General features: G+C 45.4%; 1 protein-coding gene across 1 annotated transcript; it reads right to left on the reverse strand.

Annotated features, from left to right (window-relative positions):
* Positions 1-3,415: 3,415 nt before the first annotated feature.
* On the reverse strand, positions 3,416-6,980 carry LOC125514339 (putative L-type lectin-domain containing receptor kinase S.5). The gene is made up of 2 exons (XM_048679648.2): positions 5,487-6,980; positions 3,416-4,693 (listed from the first exon to the last, which is right to left on the reverse strand). The coding sequence occupies exons 1-2, from the start codon at positions 6,832-6,834 to the stop codon at positions 3,822-3,824; spliced, it is 2,220 nt and encodes a 739-aa protein (XP_048535605.1). The 5' UTR covers positions 6,835-6,980; the 3' UTR covers positions 3,416-3,821.
* Between the last annotated feature and the right edge of the window lie 11,353 nt (positions 6,981-18,333).

An 18,333-nucleotide genomic window follows, 5' to 3' on the forward strand; every position in this document is an offset into this window, starting at 1 on the left:
ATATTAACATTTTTAAATACTTGGACAACATTTTTTATTTACACATTTAACATTTTTTTCCAAATGCTTGATTAACATTTTTTCAAATACTTGTCCAACGTATTTTAGATGCTCGAATTAACATTTTTTAAATACATGATCAACTCTTTTTACACACGTTGTATATTTTTTTGTATAGTTTTTTCGTATACATTAGAAACATTTTCTCAATACATCTTAAACTTTAAAAAATGCTTAGTTAGATGGTTTTTTCTGAAATGTTTTGTGTAAATGTTTTTGGTAATATATTTATTTAGAATTTTTGGAAGTATAAAAGAAAGTAATTGAAGAAAAAATACTAAAAAATGTGAGAAAGAAACAAGAAAATACGAATTAGAAAATTCATGTATTTTTAAAGAAAGTCTATTGGTTTCAGAGACAAAGTTCACGGATTTTTTAACAAAAGTTTCTGAATTTTAAAAAGTTCGTTGTATTTTGAAAATAATGTTTATGAATCTGAAAAAGTTCATATATTTTGAAAAAAAACATGAAATTGAAAATATATATGTATTTGGTAAAAGCTTACGAATTTGGGAAAAAGTTTTGAGCCAGTCTCGTCTTTTTCTTTTAGGTTGTTTAGCAGTGGGGAGCCTGGATAATTGAATGAAGGTTGGGGCAGAAATCCAAAATAACAGATCCTTTCCTACTAGTTTGTTGTTCCGGCTATTCCTGCTTTTTTTGATCCAGTTTCGATTATTCTCGGTTGTATATGACCCTGTCGTCTAGTGATGCCCCTATTGTCTAGTGGTTCAGGACATCTCTCTTTCAAGGAGCTAGCGGGGATCTGACTTTTCATGTTTTCTCCGAAGGGTGAAGGCGGATTCTCTGAACTTAAAATAAGGGTGAAGGATACATATAATATGTCGGGTTTGAAGTGTGTCCCGAAGAGGCCCAACTAGAAACTAAGAATCATGTTATAGAGAAAAAAAAGTAACTATCATTCCTTTTCCCAATAGCTTACGCCTTCCTCTCTTTCATTTCATGTCGGTTCGGCCGAGCCAAAAGATTTCATAGGCGGGAAAGTTATGGAAGGAGACCCATCATTTTGCAATGAAAACAACATATAAAACTTTGGACAATTTCAAAATTAGGCCAAGCGAACTTGGCAATCGTAGCAATTTATGTAAAGCCTCCTGATCCGGATAAACATGCTCGATACACTTGTAGGAATGGAAATGAAAAACACGAGATACTTTTTCTAGAAATATGGACTAATGGAAGTTTAACCCCTAAGAAAGCACTTTATGAGGCTTCTCGTAATTTGATTAATTTATTTTTTCCTTTTCTACACGCGGAGGAAGAGGGCACTAGTTTCGAAGAAAATAAAAACATGATTCTGAAAAGAGTTCGTGCATTTTTTTAAAGTAACATGAATAAAAAGTAATAGAAAAATTAAATACCAAACAAAATCGTTCTAGAAAAACCTAAAAAAACCGATCCATAAGCCTCTAGAAGCTTTCGAAAGCAACCTGGATGCTTCTAAAAGCTTCCCAAAACCAAAAACAAATCTCAATGTCGTACGCTTGATGGCCGACCCATTTAGTATCAAAAGAAGTAAGGGTGTGTGCGTTGTTTTACATAGAAGCATTTGAGGATGTTTAAGGCGTGAGCACCAGGAAAATCAAGTGAGAGGATAGGAGGAAGCGAGCGAACCGGCCGAACCAGGAGCGGATTTATTGGGCAAGATGAGGGTGAACCTGTGCGCCAAAACAAGCAATTGGCGCCTTAAGTGATGTATAGGCGCTCCCTATGTCTCGCTATAATAGAGACATAGGAGTGCCCGTCATCATCTGCCATGGTACATGCAGAATAGAATTCTCTGTTTGTACAATAAGATAAAGATTCTTTTCATTTTTCATCCCGAATGATGATTTCATTTTACCATTCACATGTCTTCATGGTATAGGATTTTTTTGGCCAAAAGTTTCAAATGAATAATCAAATTCAAAATCTTTTAGCTTCAAAACATATAGCAAGTTGAATCATATATGTTCACAATCCTATTTTAGTTCAAGTGGTCAGCCTGCCTGTCCTTCTTTCAGAAGGTTGTGAGTTTGCGCCATACCTCACACACCTTGGCCAGTTTCTAGAAGAATAAAGGAAGAGATGTTTGCCCGACAGCTGGTTAGAGCAAACGCTTCTGAAAACTGGCGTGGCACCAGCCTTGGGCTGCAATTCGTGCAAGAAGATTGAACGGCAACCGACATGTTTGCCTGGAGGAATGAAAAAAGTAACATCAACTAAATGGCATTTAGAAAAAAAACACTGCCATGCCTAAGATATTATGCGTACCATTTATGTACAACCATGCAAATCAAACCGTCCATGCATAGCACTAAACAATAGCACACCACTTGATTGGTCATGTATATTGATCATACACACAAATTACCATACACAGAATAGTTTCCCAATAGAGAATCAAATTGTCAGGCTCAACAGATAATCATTGAATAATCCTGCATTATGTGGAAATTAAAGGCATATTTCCGGATAGAGAGAAAGAGGTCCATATAGGATTGTTGCAGACCTACGAGGATGTTTGGTTTGGAGCCCTCGGCCGCCCGACCAAAATTTTGGTCGTTGACCAGGCTCGGGGTGCCGTTTGGCTTGGCACCAATAAATTGGTGCGTCCAGCCCACACCAGCTATCCCAGTTCACATGCATGCCAATTTGCTGACGAAATTGAAACGGCCAAATCGATCGCCAAGTATTTGGCGTGTCCTTGGTTGGCAGGGTTGCCTTAGGCAGAAATCAAACGGCCCCTATGATCTTGGTATTGGGATGCCAAAGTTTACATACAATGTGTAAACAACACAGCTTCAAAATATCAATACAAACATGTGGCAATTACATAATTTTGTATAAATATCATCATAAATGCAATAGGTAGTTCAAAAATCGTATTAGATTCTTACACAACTGGTGTTAAGCATACTATATAAACCATTTTACATTTTTTTGCAGTGGGTCCTGCTTTGGCATAAAAGATCTATAATACGAGGAGGTTTCTAAACTTTAGTCAAGTGTCGCGCCATATATCCCCTTTCCTACCGCTCTCCCCTCTTGATCCAACCTCCGGCAGAGACCGATCCCCACTCCTTGTCGCTTCATGCCCTGGCCATCCCTCTAAACCTCCTTCATAAGCGCTGACAACAATCCAACATATGCACCTCACCGTCAACCTAGACTTGCCTCTGGCGATGCTATGACGTCTCCGCCTTCGGCTCATTGTTGGCTAGCCCTCGTCGTGGAAGCCGCGGTTGACGACAACGTCGCCATTTCCGGCTCGGGGTTGCACTTCCTTGTTTCATCTACACGAGGAATAGCAATTGCAAATAATAACAAATTAACTGTACAAAATCACTGCTTGGTATTGTGGTACAAATATCATCTCTTCTACCAATTGAAAGCCAGCACGGAGAACCGGGCACCTCTCATTAGAAACACCGAGAAGTCGGCTATATAGCTATTTACACAGTCGCAATCGGACACGACGGCAAATGGCAAATCAACAATGAGATCAGATTGAAGTTGTACTACAAGTATACCCACTTTAACCCAGAAATAAAAAGCTATAGCTCCCCAATCCAGACACAGCTTGATCACAACCTGGCATGCACACTGATCACTATCTACATCTTATTCGCCACGTCGGTGTCAAGAACTCACCATCGTGAACACACGACCGACTAATTCCTTGTCGATATCGATCCCGCTCGCCGTTGACTGACTCACTCGTACGTCCTGGCACGGCGGCAGCAGGCTCCCCGGCGGTCAACTCATGCCGTGGGCATGTCCCTGTCCGCCACGTCGTGCTCCCTGGTCAGCAGGTAGTTCTGCGTCGTCCACCCGGCGGACGAGGCGTAGTACGACGACGAGGAGGTCAAGGCCGTGCTTGTCCCGGACACGGCCATCTCCCCGTCGTCGTCCCCGAGCACGACCGGCAGCGCGGGCCACATGAAGGCCGGCTTGGACGCCGGCACGTCCGGCGGCGGCGCGGAGCGCGCCAGGATCTGCACGATGGCGCGCGCCCTGGGCCGCTCCCCGGGGTTGGGGTGGCTGCACGCGAGGCCCAGCAGCAGCAGCCGCTCCGCGTCGCCCTCGTCGAACTCCCCGGGCGCGAGCCGCCGGTCGACGGCCTCGAGGATGCGGCCCTCCCCGGCGCCGTGGAGCTGCCACACGGCCTCCAGCAGCTGGCTGCACCCGGCGGCGTTGCTGCAGGAAATGCGGCGGCCGGAGACGATCTCGAGGATGACGGCGCCGAAGCCGAAGACGTCCGACTCCCGCGTGGCCCGGCCCGTGTGGAAGCACTCCGGCGCGATGTAGCCCAGCGTGCCGGGGACGCCGAGCTTGTCGGTGTAGGAGGTCTTGTCGGTCTCGAGCGCGCGGGCGAGGCCGAAGTCGCCGAGCCGCGCGTTGAAGGCGGCGTCCAGCATGATGTTGGACGGCTTGATGTCGCGGTGGATCACCCGCTGGTCGTACTCGTGGTGGAGGTAGTTGAGCGCCGACGCCACGCCGGCGACGATGTTGTAGCGGTGGCCCCAGGTGAGCACCGGCGCCTCCGGCCCGCCGCCGAAGAGGAGCCTGTCCAGGCTGCCGTTGGGCATGAAATCGTACACCAGCAGCAGCACGCCGTCCTGGTGGCACCAACCTGTATTAGAGAAATGTGAACAGTTAATTAGAGAATTATAGACTGTTGTATCTTTTGTCCAAGTCAGAGATGAGTGCTGCTCCCTTTGCCCGGCATACTTTTGAACCATAGTACCACCAAACAGTACTTCAGAATGTTTATTAGACATCTCAAAGCCAGTAAAGCATTAGGTACTGTGGACGGGTCAAACATTGCGTCGTCAAGTTGGCATCCCGGGCATTTTGTTATATGCATTGTTTCAATCATGATCCCAAACCATATCATATTAGCAAGCAAACCTTGACTAGCTAGTCACTGATATTTGTGTGCCAACTCCAACTGGAGCCGTCAGCTTGAAATCTATCCTATACTAGCAGTACTAAATTCTTGGTAAGGTAAGCAATTGTGGGTTTATTATACCGTCAGTATCTCGCATCGTTATCCTTTGAAACGTAATCTGAAAATGCCTGTACTTTTGTCTATCCATAGGCGGCGTTTGACATTTCCGACTTACTTGAGCAACTCATTCTTCACGCGATCAAAAAAAATTTGGGCATAATCAAAAGTTCACTTTCATGTAGTAAGTACTAGCCCTTTTGGGCTTTTGGCAGCTTCTTTTTAGGCTACTTTTATCAGCACTATTGCAAAGATAACTAGACGTTTCCGTACAAGAAATCTAGGCATATCCTATGATTACTCCTACCAATTCCCTGCAGAATCTATCAATCAAGCACTCTAAAACAGAGCAGTGATGAACGGAAATCTTTGATCGAGAGATGAGCAGAGAGAGAGAGAGAGAGAGACGATTCCTTACCGAGGAGCTTGACGAGATTGCGGTGGCGGAGGAGGTTGATGATGCTGAGCTCGGCGAGGAAGTCCTCCTGCCCCTTGGTGTTGGCCCCGGAGAACTGCTTCACGGCGACCTCCATGCTCCGGCCGTGCTCCCCGACCACGGTGGCGCGGTACACCACGCCGTACCCGCCCTGCCCCAGCTTCATCTTCTCGTCGAAGTTGCCCGTCCCTTTCCTCAGCTCCTTGTAGTCGAACTCCTTGGGCACCCCGGGGATGCTCGCGAAGTTGATGGTGCTCCGGACCATCGAGCTCGAGTCGTCCCCGATCCTCCTCCCCCTTTTCTTGATGTACAGGCCGGCGAACAGCCCGAGCGCCAGGGCGAACGCGCACGGCACGCCGATGGCCAGCCCGAGCTTCCAGCCAGAGAGCGGCTGCTTGTTGCTGCCGTCGGGAAGAAGCTCCACCGTCAGGTCCCAGCTGTGCAAGCAGTTGAGCTGGTACAGCACGCCGGTGGACGCCGAGAAGCCGAAGTAGGCCGTCTTGCCAAGGAGGACCCTCGAGAGGTCCAGCGGCGCGTCGAGCACGGGAGTGTCCGGCCTGCTCCCGTTCTTGGCCATGTACACCCACACGTGCCGCGCCGTGCCGTTGTAGTCGATCCAGACCATGTGGCTGCCGTCGTCCTTGGTGTTGTTGGTCGCGAGGTCGATGCCGAAGGGGGTGAGGGAGGCGACGACCTTGGACCGGACGCCGTTCACGTCGAGGCCGACGTGGTTGTCGTCGGGGTCGTAGGGCTGTTTCACCGTGTCCAGCTCCACGGCCGCGAACCCGTTGGCGGCGCTACCGTCGGTGGACGCGTTGGTGAGGCCAAGGTAGCCGCCGTGGCTGCCGGGAGGCGGTGGGGCGGCGCCATCGGACGCGATGAGGAACGCGAACCCTTCGCCCTTGACGGACGGGGTCGCGCGGAAGAGGTTGACCTTGAACACGGTGGAGAAGGAGGCGAGGCGGCGGCCGTCGGCGCTGGTGTTGGACGCGTTGGCGGCCCAGAGCACGTAGGCTCTGGGGTACATGACCCGGCCGGTCTGGTTGATGAGGAACTTCTCCGGGTCGTTCCTGGTGTCCGGCGTGATCTGCAGGGCGTTCGCGTTGACGGTGGCGTTGCCCAGCACGGTGAGGTTGCCGGGGAGCTGCCGCAGCGAGTTGCCGAAGGAGGGGAAGGAGAAGGTGCTGAACTCGCTGCCGTTGCGGGTGCTGGTGAAGGCGGTGGCCTGGGCGCGGGCGGCGGGGAGGAGCGAGCATGCGGAGATGGCGTAGAGCAGGAGGAGGACGGCGAGGCCGGTGGCGGCGCGTTGACCGCGGCGGGGAGGCGCCATGGGTCTGGGTCGTCACGCTCACGCCTCGCTTTCCCAGGGGAGGAGCCGGAGAGGGGAGGGGAGATGGCCGGGGCAGACCAGGTGAGGGAGAAATGGAGGGAGTCGTGGTGGCGCGTGCATGCATCTGTACAAATAAGGAGGTTGCGGGTTGGTGGGTCTTCACTCGTCAGTCGTGAGTACCTGGATCGGACTGCCGCCTCCGTTTTGTTCCTCGTGTGTTGGTGTACTCTTGCACGTTTGGTGTTTTGCGATTCTCTCTCTCTCAATAAAGGGTATTTTCACTGAACTTAATAAAGCATGGTGGTAATCTAGATATACTCCCTCCGTTCCAAATTATTCATCGCAAAAATGGATATATCTAGAACTAAAATACATCTAGATACATCCATACTCGTGACAAGTAATTCGGAACAGAGGAAGTATGTACCTAATTTTGGACGTGTCTGTATCTATATCAATATCTATACTAATCTTTATCTCTATCTCTATCTCTACTGCTCTCTGTCCTTATCTTCATCTCTTACTTACATAAAGCATACGTAAGGTTCCTTTTTCTGCCGTCAGAATACTTGGTCAACCACTTCCTCCTCTCTCATCAAGCCCCTCCGTCGGGTTTTTCATCCAGCCGGTTTTATTGTTCCACCATGCCTTTTGTCCGTTGTTTCCATGTACACTAAGCAATCACCTTAATTTACTTAATTTCTTCATAAATTTCATCTTAATTCACTTACTTTTGATGTTAATTTCATGTATCACTGTAATTTACTTGCCTTTTTCTGTTAATTTCATAATTTACGTACCATGCATAACCCAACACATCATACTATATAAGAGCTAAGAGCGTCAAAAAACAAACTTTTGAATTTGATATGTAAATCACAGGCAAGATTTGACAAACATTTGTGTACACAATCATATTAATATGAGCATGTGAATCACAACCTAACGTGCTAGAATAATTATAACTTGTTGCAACGTACGGGGCAATTTTTCGATGCCACCAATATAAAAAGACTCAAATGGGCAGATTCAACTAATCTCAGCCATCAAACCAAGTCAATTCAACAACCTATGTTGATAAATGGTGAGCGTTCAACATGTTTAGCATGCAATTAATATTATACCAAATTCAAACATCAATATAAATTATACAATTAATGCGCAAATAATATCTCAACTAATATCCACGTGCAATTAATATGCTCCCTCCGTTTTTATTTAGTCTGTGTATTAGCTTTGGCCGAAGTAAAGCTTTGTGAACTTTGATTAAAATTTATAAATAAAAATGTTAACATACACCATTAGATTCATTATTGAATGTACTTTCATATCGTATAGATTTGTTATGGTAAATATTTATATTATTTTTTATAAACTTGATCAAATTTTATAAAGTTTGACTTCAGTCAAATGTTATGCAGAGTAAATAAAAATGAAGGGAGTATTACCTAATATCAACGTGAAAGTTGGGGGTTTGGGTGTGTGTGCAGGAGCTGGATCGCCGGTGCTACAGGAGGAGTGAGAGTTAAGTGGATGACACGAACGAGGGCTCGATGGAGAAGACCGGTTAGGCGACACGGGTGGAAAGAAGAAGGCTACATAGAAGGAGGAAGAGGAGTCTATGGGGGAAAGGATTCAATATGAAACTGAGTAAATTACAGAGAAACTACCACAATTAGGAACCCTAAATTCAGAAAACCACCACCTTTCATATTTTTTTCTTCAAAAAACCACCATCGTTGTTTTGAAAAACACTAATCGGCCACTAAACGCACGTTGACGCTAGATCTGACGAATGGGACCCGATGTCAGTGTTGATGTGGTAAAAAAACTTGACACCGTTTGATTGGAACGTTATGCTGCACACATGGCCCACCTATCAGCATCTACGATTGTGCCCTCACATTGCAATTGATTCGAGGGCGTCCGTGCTGAGAGTGCGACGGCCCTCGCCATCGGCCACGCCTCTGGCAGATCTTCTTCATTGGGAAAATGATCTCGGGGCGGGCAAGGGGAGGTGGAGCGGGGGTAGGAGAGCATCGCATCTGCAGCCTGGTTGACCAGTGGATGTGGGGTGCACGACGACCTCGCGCCATTCTCCTTGGAGCAGAGCTAGGCCAGCCTCCACCGCCGTCATAGGGAGCCAGATCTACAACTTACTCCCTCCGTCCGGTGAAGAGTGTACATCTAGAGATTTTAGGACAAATTATGGAGTGAAATAAAAAATGCATTGGAAAGGTGCAAGTCACCATCTCTCTCCACTTTAATTACTCAACCCCCAATGAGCTAAGTGCATGTAGAAATTAAGGAGATAATGTGTAGATTGTTATTGGTCTTGATTACCGTGTGATGAGAGAGAAGTATTTTTTTGTACTTTGAAGTGCATTGGGAAGATAAAAGTATACTTTTTTGTGGACAAATTTTGAAGCCAAACGTACACTCTTTACCGGACGGAGGGAGTAGCTGGCAAGGGGAGGTGGGGTGCACGTCGACCTCACACCATTCCCCATGGAGCAGTGTCGGGCCAGCCTCCATCACCTGGCAAGTCATGGTCCGCATCTCCTCGACACCGCCAAGGCAACATGCCTCCCGCACGCGGACGCGTTCGCCACGAGTATGCCTTTGCCGCTGAGCCCCTTCTTCAGTGACACACTTGCTCATTTGACATCGTGTTGTTGTAGGTCACGCTTCCTGGTCGGTTTCGCGGTGCGCTGGCTTTCCCGGGGGCATCGCGGGGTTGAGGATGGGTGGCCAACGGGGCGACGCGATGTTGCGGGGAGGGCCAGGCAGTACGGCGGCGGCGGGTCAAGCTCGCGGCTGGGCACGGGGTTCATAGGCATAGCGCGAGCGGCTGTGTGCGGTGACGGGCCTAGTGCACACAAGGTGCTCGACACAATGACAAAAAGAGAGAAGTGTGTGTGTGTGCATGCTGACGAGTGGGCCCTACCTCCAGTTTGACGACCCAATCAAACGGTGTCAAGTGTTTATGCCACGTCAGCACTTACAACGAGCCCGTTCCATCGGAAACAGTATGAACATGCGTTTTGTGACCGATTAGTGTTTTTCAAAAACTGTCAACACAATGACGGTGGTTGTTTGAAGAAAAAAAATAAACAAAAGGTGAAGGTTTTCTGAATTAGAGTCTCCAATAATAGTGTTTTTTTTTAAAATTTACTCGATATGAACTCAAGCATAGGTGCTCCCATACTCTTGCATTATTATTTTTACTCTGCTTCCACACCCCTACCATGAATGGGAAATGAGACGAGAGAGGTTTACTTTCGGCCGGTTCAGGTCTCACAAAACACCAAGCAAAATCTGCGGCTCTTATTATTTATTTATTCATCTTCGGTAAGGAACAAGAAGACTAGATCCCTGAACAAATCCTGCGTAAAGCGCACACGAAAGCGAAAGCTTTGTACAGACACGAAAGGAAGGAAAGGCGAACGAGTACCGACAGTCAACAAGTGGCCGTTCATTATCTTGGCGTTAAGAACTGGATCCGGGTCAGTAGATTGAGATGCTGTGCCTTGCTGGTGTGGCCTCAGCGACGTCTTTGTTCCCATGCAGACCATATGGGCGGGTAGTTATTTATCCCCGTTCTAATCCCACGGTCAAACGTTGAATCCACGGCGATCGCCCCGTGCCATGCGCCTTCGGCCTTCCTCCCATGCTCGGTCAAATCCTTGTGCAGTGCTCTCTCTCCCTCTCTTTTCTCAAATCTCCTCCATGGCGACACGGTCGAGCAAGCGACGGGATACGCGTCGCTACACTACATTCTGCGCCTACGTATGTAGTAAGTAGTACATACCCTGATACCCGGATGATGCAACGGAGCGGTGCCAATCCTGTCGCCGTCGTGTGCGCGTTCCGTTCGGATGACCAGACCAGACCAGACCAAGGTTGGTTAACTTTTCTACCTGTGTAAAAAAAGGGGGTAGTTTCTATGCGTGACGGGTTGATTGCCTGGTGACCGAGGAAGCCTGCTTCTCCCGACGCTTCTGCGATGCCTGCGGGCACCAAGACGAGTCAGCGAACCGCATTTGAAATTACTAGGTACAAAACTGACGCAGCTGCTCATGACGTCTGCTCCTTGTTGCTGAGCTTTCACGCCGTTGTTCTAGATAGTAGCTTGTGTAGACAACAGCAGTATGGAAAGCTCATTCATTCTGATCTCCTGATACAGTTAGGTTCTCTCCGGAACTAGTACTCCTGTGCCAATCCCTGCAAGACAACAACTGAACGACTTTGAAACCTATCAACTGTCTATTAAGAATTCAGTGACAGCTACCGTGCGGCATTTCCCAAAATTTGAATAACATAATTTGGTGACAGCTCAGACTCACGTAGGCTGGTTTAACAGGTCAACTTATGCCATTACCCTTGATGTCCTCTGCATATTGAGTTTTCTTTTCTTTTCTTTTCTCAAGGGACTCGAAGTCTTGCACAACCAATTGGCAGTATTGAATGATTAATGGCTAACCATCAACAGCCAACATGTGTCCTCAATTCTGGTAAGATAAGCAGGAGCTTTCCCTGTGGACAGCAAACTATTTGTCTCGGTTTGCAACCGAACCACATATTACCGTTAATTAAATGATCAACTGACATTAGATGCTTCGATGACATGCCATCAAGCAGCACCCTATCTGCTCAGATTTAGCCGAATTCGCCAACTCCGACACTATAACAATTGAAAAAAGCATACACCCGTGTCCGCCTTATGTTTCTGCGAAAATTTGGTATGAACCATCAAGAACTGTGATAACTAATTCAACAAGAAGAACGTATGGAATTATGTGGCAGTGTAATTAAACCTGTCAGAGAAGCCAAAACAATAAGCTAGTGAACCTCGCGGTCTTGCTCATCCCCTGGCAAGCTGACACGTCATAAACATATTTAATCATTTTTTAGCATACATATTGATTCATTTTCCAGTTAATTTGCGTATTTCCCCGCGTTTCTGTTGAATATTTATTAGACAGATTTCTCTTTTATATTGCTTCTTCGATACTCCAAGAAGGGTGAATTGTCGTCAATCTTCATAAACACCATCACCAAACTGCTCTCTGATGAGGTGTGAGTAGTCCATCTTTAGACTATGAGTTTGTATTACTAGTAGATTATTTTTTTTGGAAATAGAGGCGTACCCCCGGCCTCTGTATCATCATGATGCATGCAGCCATCTTTTTAAAGATCTATGAACTAGCACAAAGTCATAAAAGTATTACAACTCGTAAGCGGAGCGAAACAAATGAAAAAAGAAAAGTACATGCTGACAATCACAACCAGTACGGCAATATAAAGGATAAGCATAAGCTCCCTAGACTCTTATCCTGTTATGCGACCGCCATCCGAACCGGTTGAATATAGCCAGTGGTACCATCTCCCACTGGTTGCACCCAGTAACCAAAGACTCCCTGGAGTCCATAGGAGTAAAGACCACGTACGGATCCATGCGGTAGCTCTGAAGATGACCTGCAAGAAAGTTAAAGTGTGTTGTCTGTTAAAAATCATATCGTTTCTACAGTTCCATATAGCCCACAGAAGCGCGCATATTCCAATCCGAATACGGCCCGCAGTAGTATGCTCAACCCTAGCTAACCACGTTCCAAACAACGACTCAATGTCAACTGGAGGATTAATGTTAAAGGCTATATGAATCGTTCTCCAAAGTAATTTGGCGAGTGGGCATTCAAGGAATAGATGTTGTATTGTTTCATCATGATCACAAAAACAACAATGTGAACTTCCTACCCATCGCCTCTTGATTAAGCTGTCCTTGGTGAGTATTACTTTCTTGTGGACGAGCCACATAAAGATTTTAATATGCAAGAGAACCTTAACCTTACAAATATGCAACGATCTTGAGATTGGGCCAGAATTAATCAAATCCATATAGAAGGATTTCACCGTAAATACCCCATTTTTAGCTAATTTCCATTACGTCGAATCCGGCTGGTCTGAGAGTTGTACATCTATCAACCTCCGAACCAAGTGCATCCAGGCATTCCATCACTCACCAACTAACGCACGTCTGAACTGAATATTCAAGGGAATTTTTTGGAAAACCGTGCCTACGTAATCCTCCTTACGTTGCATAATGTTATGAAGGGGGGATATTGTACGACCAGGGGTGTCTCTCTTAACCACGTATCCTCCCAAAATCCGGTTGGCATCCCATTGCCAACCAAGAATTTGACCCTATGAAAGAACAAGTCCTTCGTTCTCATAAGTCCCTTCCAGAATGGTGAGTCAGTTGACCTCATGGTAACCTGGGCGAGCGTTTTCGACTGTAAATACTTATTGCGCAAAATCTATGGCCACATGCCCTCTGGCTCTGTCTCTAACCTGTAGAGCCATTTGCTCATAAGGCATTTATTCTTGATTTCTAAGTTCTCAATATCGAGACCCCCTGGTCTTTTGGTCGGCAAAGGATATCCCATCGCGCGAGACGGTATTTCCTCTTGGCCTCATCTGACTGCCAAAAGAACCGAGATATGAAGAAATCAAGTCGCTTCCATACCCCTTTCGGAATCTCGAAGAACGATAGTAAGAACATCAGCATACTAGTCAGAACCGAGTTAATCAGCACTAGCCGACCTCCATACGACATAAGCTTGCCCTTCCAGCAGCTAAGCTTATTTTCAATTCGATCTTCGATATACTTCCATTCTTTATTGGATAACTTACAGTGATGAATCGGTATGCCCAAATAACTAAATGGTAAAGAACCTAATTCACACCCGAACAGTTGTCTATAAGTGTTTTGCTCGTCTTTGGCATTCCCAAAGCAGAACAACTCGCTCTTGTGAAAGTTTATCTTTAAACCAGACAATTGTTCTAAGAGACATAATATAAGTTTCATATTGCGCGCCTTAGCAATGTCATGTTCCATGAATAAGATAGTGTCGTCAGCATACTGTAAGATGGATACTCCTCCATCGACCATATGAGGAACTAACCCCTCCACTTGACCATATTGCTTTGCCCTGCCAATAAGAATGACCAACATATCGGCCACTACATTAAACAAGAGAGGAGACATGGAATCCCCTTGTCTCAAACCCTTGTGTGTCTAAAAGTAATGACCGATACAATCGTTAACCTTGATTCCGACACTACCCTTCTGGACTTGAGAACCCACTTGGTTCCGCCATGCCTCACTAAATCCTTTCATGTGCATTGCCTGCTGAAGGAAAGGCCTCTTAACTTTATCATATGCCTTCTCAAAATCCACTTTGAAGATAACCCCATCTAGTTTCTTGGAATGAATTTCATGTAGCGTTTCATGCAGAATGACCACCCCTTCAAGTATGTGTCGCCCTGGCATGAACGTTGTCTGGCTCGGTTGTACCACTGAATGAGCAATCTGTGTCAATCTATTGGTACCCACCTTTGTGAAAATTTTGAAACTCATGTTAAGAAGACATATGGGCCTGAATTGTTCGATCCGAACTGCCTCTTCTTTCTTTGGCAACAGCATAATCATACCAAAGTTAAGATGAAATAGGTCTAAATGACCGTTAAAGAAATCATGAAACATAGGCATAAGATCATCCTTAATAATATGCCAACATTTCTTATAGAATTTAGCTAGAAACCCATCTGGTCCCAGTGCTTTATTCGGTTTCATTTGTGAGATTGCATCCAGAACCTCTTTCTTAGTAAACGGTGCAGATAGAATATCATGTTGGGGAACGTAGTAATTTCAAAATTTTCCTACGCACACGCAAGATCATGGTGATGCATAGAAACGAGAGAGGAGAGTCTTGTCTACATACCCTCATAGACCGAAAGCGGAAGCGTTAGCACAACACGGTTGATGTAGTCGTACGTCTTCACGGCCCGACCGATCAAGCACCGAAACTACGGCACCTCCGAGTTCTAGCACACGTTCAGCTCGATGAAGATCTCCGGACTCCGATTCAGCAGAATGTCGGGGAAGAGTTCCGTCAGCACGACGGCGTGGTGACGATCTTGATGTTCTACCGTCGCAGGGCTTCGCCTAAGCACCGCTACAATATTATCGAGGATTATGGTGGAAGGGGGCACCGCACACGGCTAAAAGATCAATGATCAATTGTTGTGTCTTTGGGGTGCCCCCCTGCACCCGTATATAAAGGAGCAAGGGAGGAGGAGGCTGGCCCTAGGAGGGGGCGCGCCAAGTGTGGAGTCCTACTAGGACTCCCTAGTCCTAGTAGGATTCCACCTCCCATATGGAATAGGAAAAGAGGAAGGAAAACAGAGAAGGAAGGAAGGGGGCGCCCCCCTTCCCTAGTCCAATTCGGACCAGACCAAGGGGAGGGGTGCGGCCACCCTTTAGGCCCTTTTCCTTCTTTCCCATATGGCCCAATAAGGCCCAATACGTATTCCCGTAACTCTCCGGTACTTCGAAAAATACCCGAATCACTCGGAACCTTTCCGATGTCCGAATATAGTCATCCAATATATCGATCTTTACGTCTCGACCATTTCGAGACTCCTCGTCATGTCCCCGATCTCATCCGGGACTCCAAACTCCTTCGGTACATCAAAACTCATAATATAACTGTCATCGAAACCTTAAGCGTGCGGATCCTACGGGTTCGAGAATAATGTAGACATGACCGAGACACGTCTCCGGTCAATAACCAATAGCAGAACCTGGATGCTCATATTGGCTCCCACATATTCTACGAAGATCTTTATCGGTCAGACCGCATAACAACATACGTTGTTCCCTTTGTCATCGGTATGTTACTTGCCCGAGATTCGATCGTCGGTATCTCAATACCTAGTTCAATCTCATTACCGGCAAGTCTCTTTACTCGTTCCGTAATACATCATCCTGCAACTAACTCATTAGTTGCAATGCTTGCAAGGCTTAAGTGATGTGCATTACCGAGAGGGCCCAGAGATACCTCTCCGACAATCGGAGTGACAAATCCTAATCTCGAAATACGCCAACCCAACAAGTACCTTTGGAGACACCTGTAGAGCACCTTTATAATCACCCAGTTACGTTGTGACGTTTGGTGGCACACAAAGTGTTCCTCCGGTAAACGGGAGTTGCATAATCTCATAGTCATAGGAACATGTATAAGTCATGAAGAAAGCAATAGCAACAAACTAAACGATCAAGTGTTATGCTAACGGAATGGGTCAAGTCAATCACATCATTCTCCTAATGATGTGATCCCATTAATCAAATGACAAGTCATGTCTATGGTTAGGAAACATAACCATCTTTGATCAACGAGCTAGTCAAGTAGAGGCATACTAGTGACACTCTGTTTGTCTATGTATTCACACATGTATTATGTTTCCGGTTAATACAATTCTAGCATGAATAATAAACATTTATCATGATATAAGGAAATAAATAATAACTTTATTATTGCCTCTAGGGCATATTTCCTTCAGTCTCCCACTTGCACTAGAGTCAATAATCTAGTTCACATCGCCATGTGACTTAACATCAATAGTTCACATCACCATGTGATTAACACCCATAGTTCACATCGACATGTGACCAACACCCAAAGGGTTTACTAGAGTCAATAATCTAGTTCACATCGCTATGTGATTAACACCCAAAGAGTACTGAGGTGTGATCATGTTTTGCTTGTGAGAGAAGTTTAGTCAACGGGTCTGCCACATTCAGATCCGTAAGTATTTTGCAAATTTCTATGTCAACAATGCTCTGCATGGAGCTAATCTAGCTAATTGTTCCCACTTTCAATATGTATCCAGATTGAGACTTAGAGTCATCTGGATCAGTGTCAAAACTTGCATCGACGTAACCCTTTACGACGAATCTTTTGTCACCTCCATAATCGAGAAACATATCCTTATTCCACTAAGGATAATTTTGACCAATGTCCAGTGATCTACTCCTAGATCACTATTGTACTCCTTTGCCAAACTCGGGGCAGGGTATACAATAGGTCGGGTATACAGCATGGCATACTTTATAGAACCTATGGTTGAGGCATAGGGAATGACTTTCATTCTCTCTCTATCTTCTGCCGTGGTCGGGTTTTGAGTCTTACTCAACTTCACACCTTGTAACACAGGCAAGAACTCCTTTTTGACTGTTCCATTTTGAACTACTTCAAAATCTTGTCAAGGTATGTACTCATTGAAAAAACTTATCAAGCGTATTGATCTATCTCTATAGATCTTGATGATCAATATGTAAGCAGCTTCACCGAGGTCTTTCTTTGAAAAACTCCTTTCAAACATTCCTTTATGCTTTGCAGAATAATTCTACATTATCTCCGATCAACAATATGTCTTTCACATATACTTATCAGAAATGTTGTAGTGCTCCCACTCACTTTCTTGTAAATACAGCCTTCACCGCAAGTCTGTATAAAACTATATGCTTTGATCAACTTACCAAAGCGTATATTCCAACTCCAAGATGCTTGCACCAGTCCATAGATGGATCGCTGGAGCTTGCATATTTTGTTAGTACCTTTAGGATTGGCAAAACCTTCTGGTTGCATCATATACAACTCTTCTTTAATAAATCCATTAAGGAATGCAGTTTTGTTTATCCATTTGCCAAATTTTATAAAATGCGGCAATTGCTAACATGATTCAGACAGACTTAAGCATAGATACGAGTGAGAAACTCTCATCGTAGTCAACACCTTAAACTTGTCGAAAACCTTTTTGCGACAATTCTAGCTTTGTAGATAGTAACACTACTATCAGCGTTCGTCTTCCTCTTGAAGATCCATTTAATCTCAATGGCTCGCCGATCATTGGGCAAGTCAATCAAAATCCATACTTTGTTCTCATACATGGATCTCATCTCAGATTTCATGGCCTCAAGCCATTTCACGGAATCTGGGCTCATCATCGCTTCCTCATAGTTCGTAGGCTCGTCATGGTCAAGTAACATGACCTCCAGAACAGGATTACCGTACCACTCTGGTTTACCTACGAGGTTCGGTAGTAACTTGATCTGAAGTTACATGATCATCATCATTAGCTTCCTCACTAGTCGGTGTAGTAGTCACAGGAACAGATTTCTATGATGAACTACTTTCCAATAAGGGAGCAGGTACAGTTACCTCATCAAGTTCTAGTTTCCTCCCACTCACTTCTTTCGAGAGAAACTCCTTTTCTAGAAAGGATCAATTCAAAGCAACGAATATATTGCCTTCGGATCTGTAATAGAAGGTGTATCCAACATTTTCTTTTGGGTATCCTATGAAGACGCACTTCTCCGATTTGGGTTAGAGCTTATCAGGTTGAAACTTTTTCACATAAGCATTGCAACCTCAAACTTTAAGAAACGACAGCTTAGGTTTCTTGCCAATCTTATGCTTCCACGACTATCGCTACCGCTTAGTGATAAAGTAAAGCATTACAGCGCAATTGCATTGCATACAATAAAGCGACAACCATATGACTCTTGCTAGTTGCCGATAACTCGGTTACAAAACATGATCATCTCATACAATAAAATTTAGCATCATGTCTTGACCATATCACATCACAACA

Source organism: Triticum urartu, chromosome 6A (genome assembly GCF_056163025.1).
Source record: "Triticum urartu cultivar PI428250 chromosome 6A, HENAU_Tu73, whole genome shotgun sequence".
Lineage (NCBI taxonomy): Eukaryota > Viridiplantae > Streptophyta > Magnoliopsida > Poales > Poaceae > Triticum > Triticum urartu.

Excerpts from the sequence above, each read along its gene's own strand:
- LOC125514339 (XM_048679648.2), bottom strand. The coding sequence starts at position 6,834 with ATGGCGCCTCCCCGCCGCGGTCAACGCGCCGCCACCGGCCTCGCCGTC. Across the intron at positions 4,694-5,486 it reads CAATCTCGTCAAGCTCCTCG|GTTGGTGCCACCAGGACGGC; the intron begins GTAAGGAATCGT and ends TCTCTAATACAG.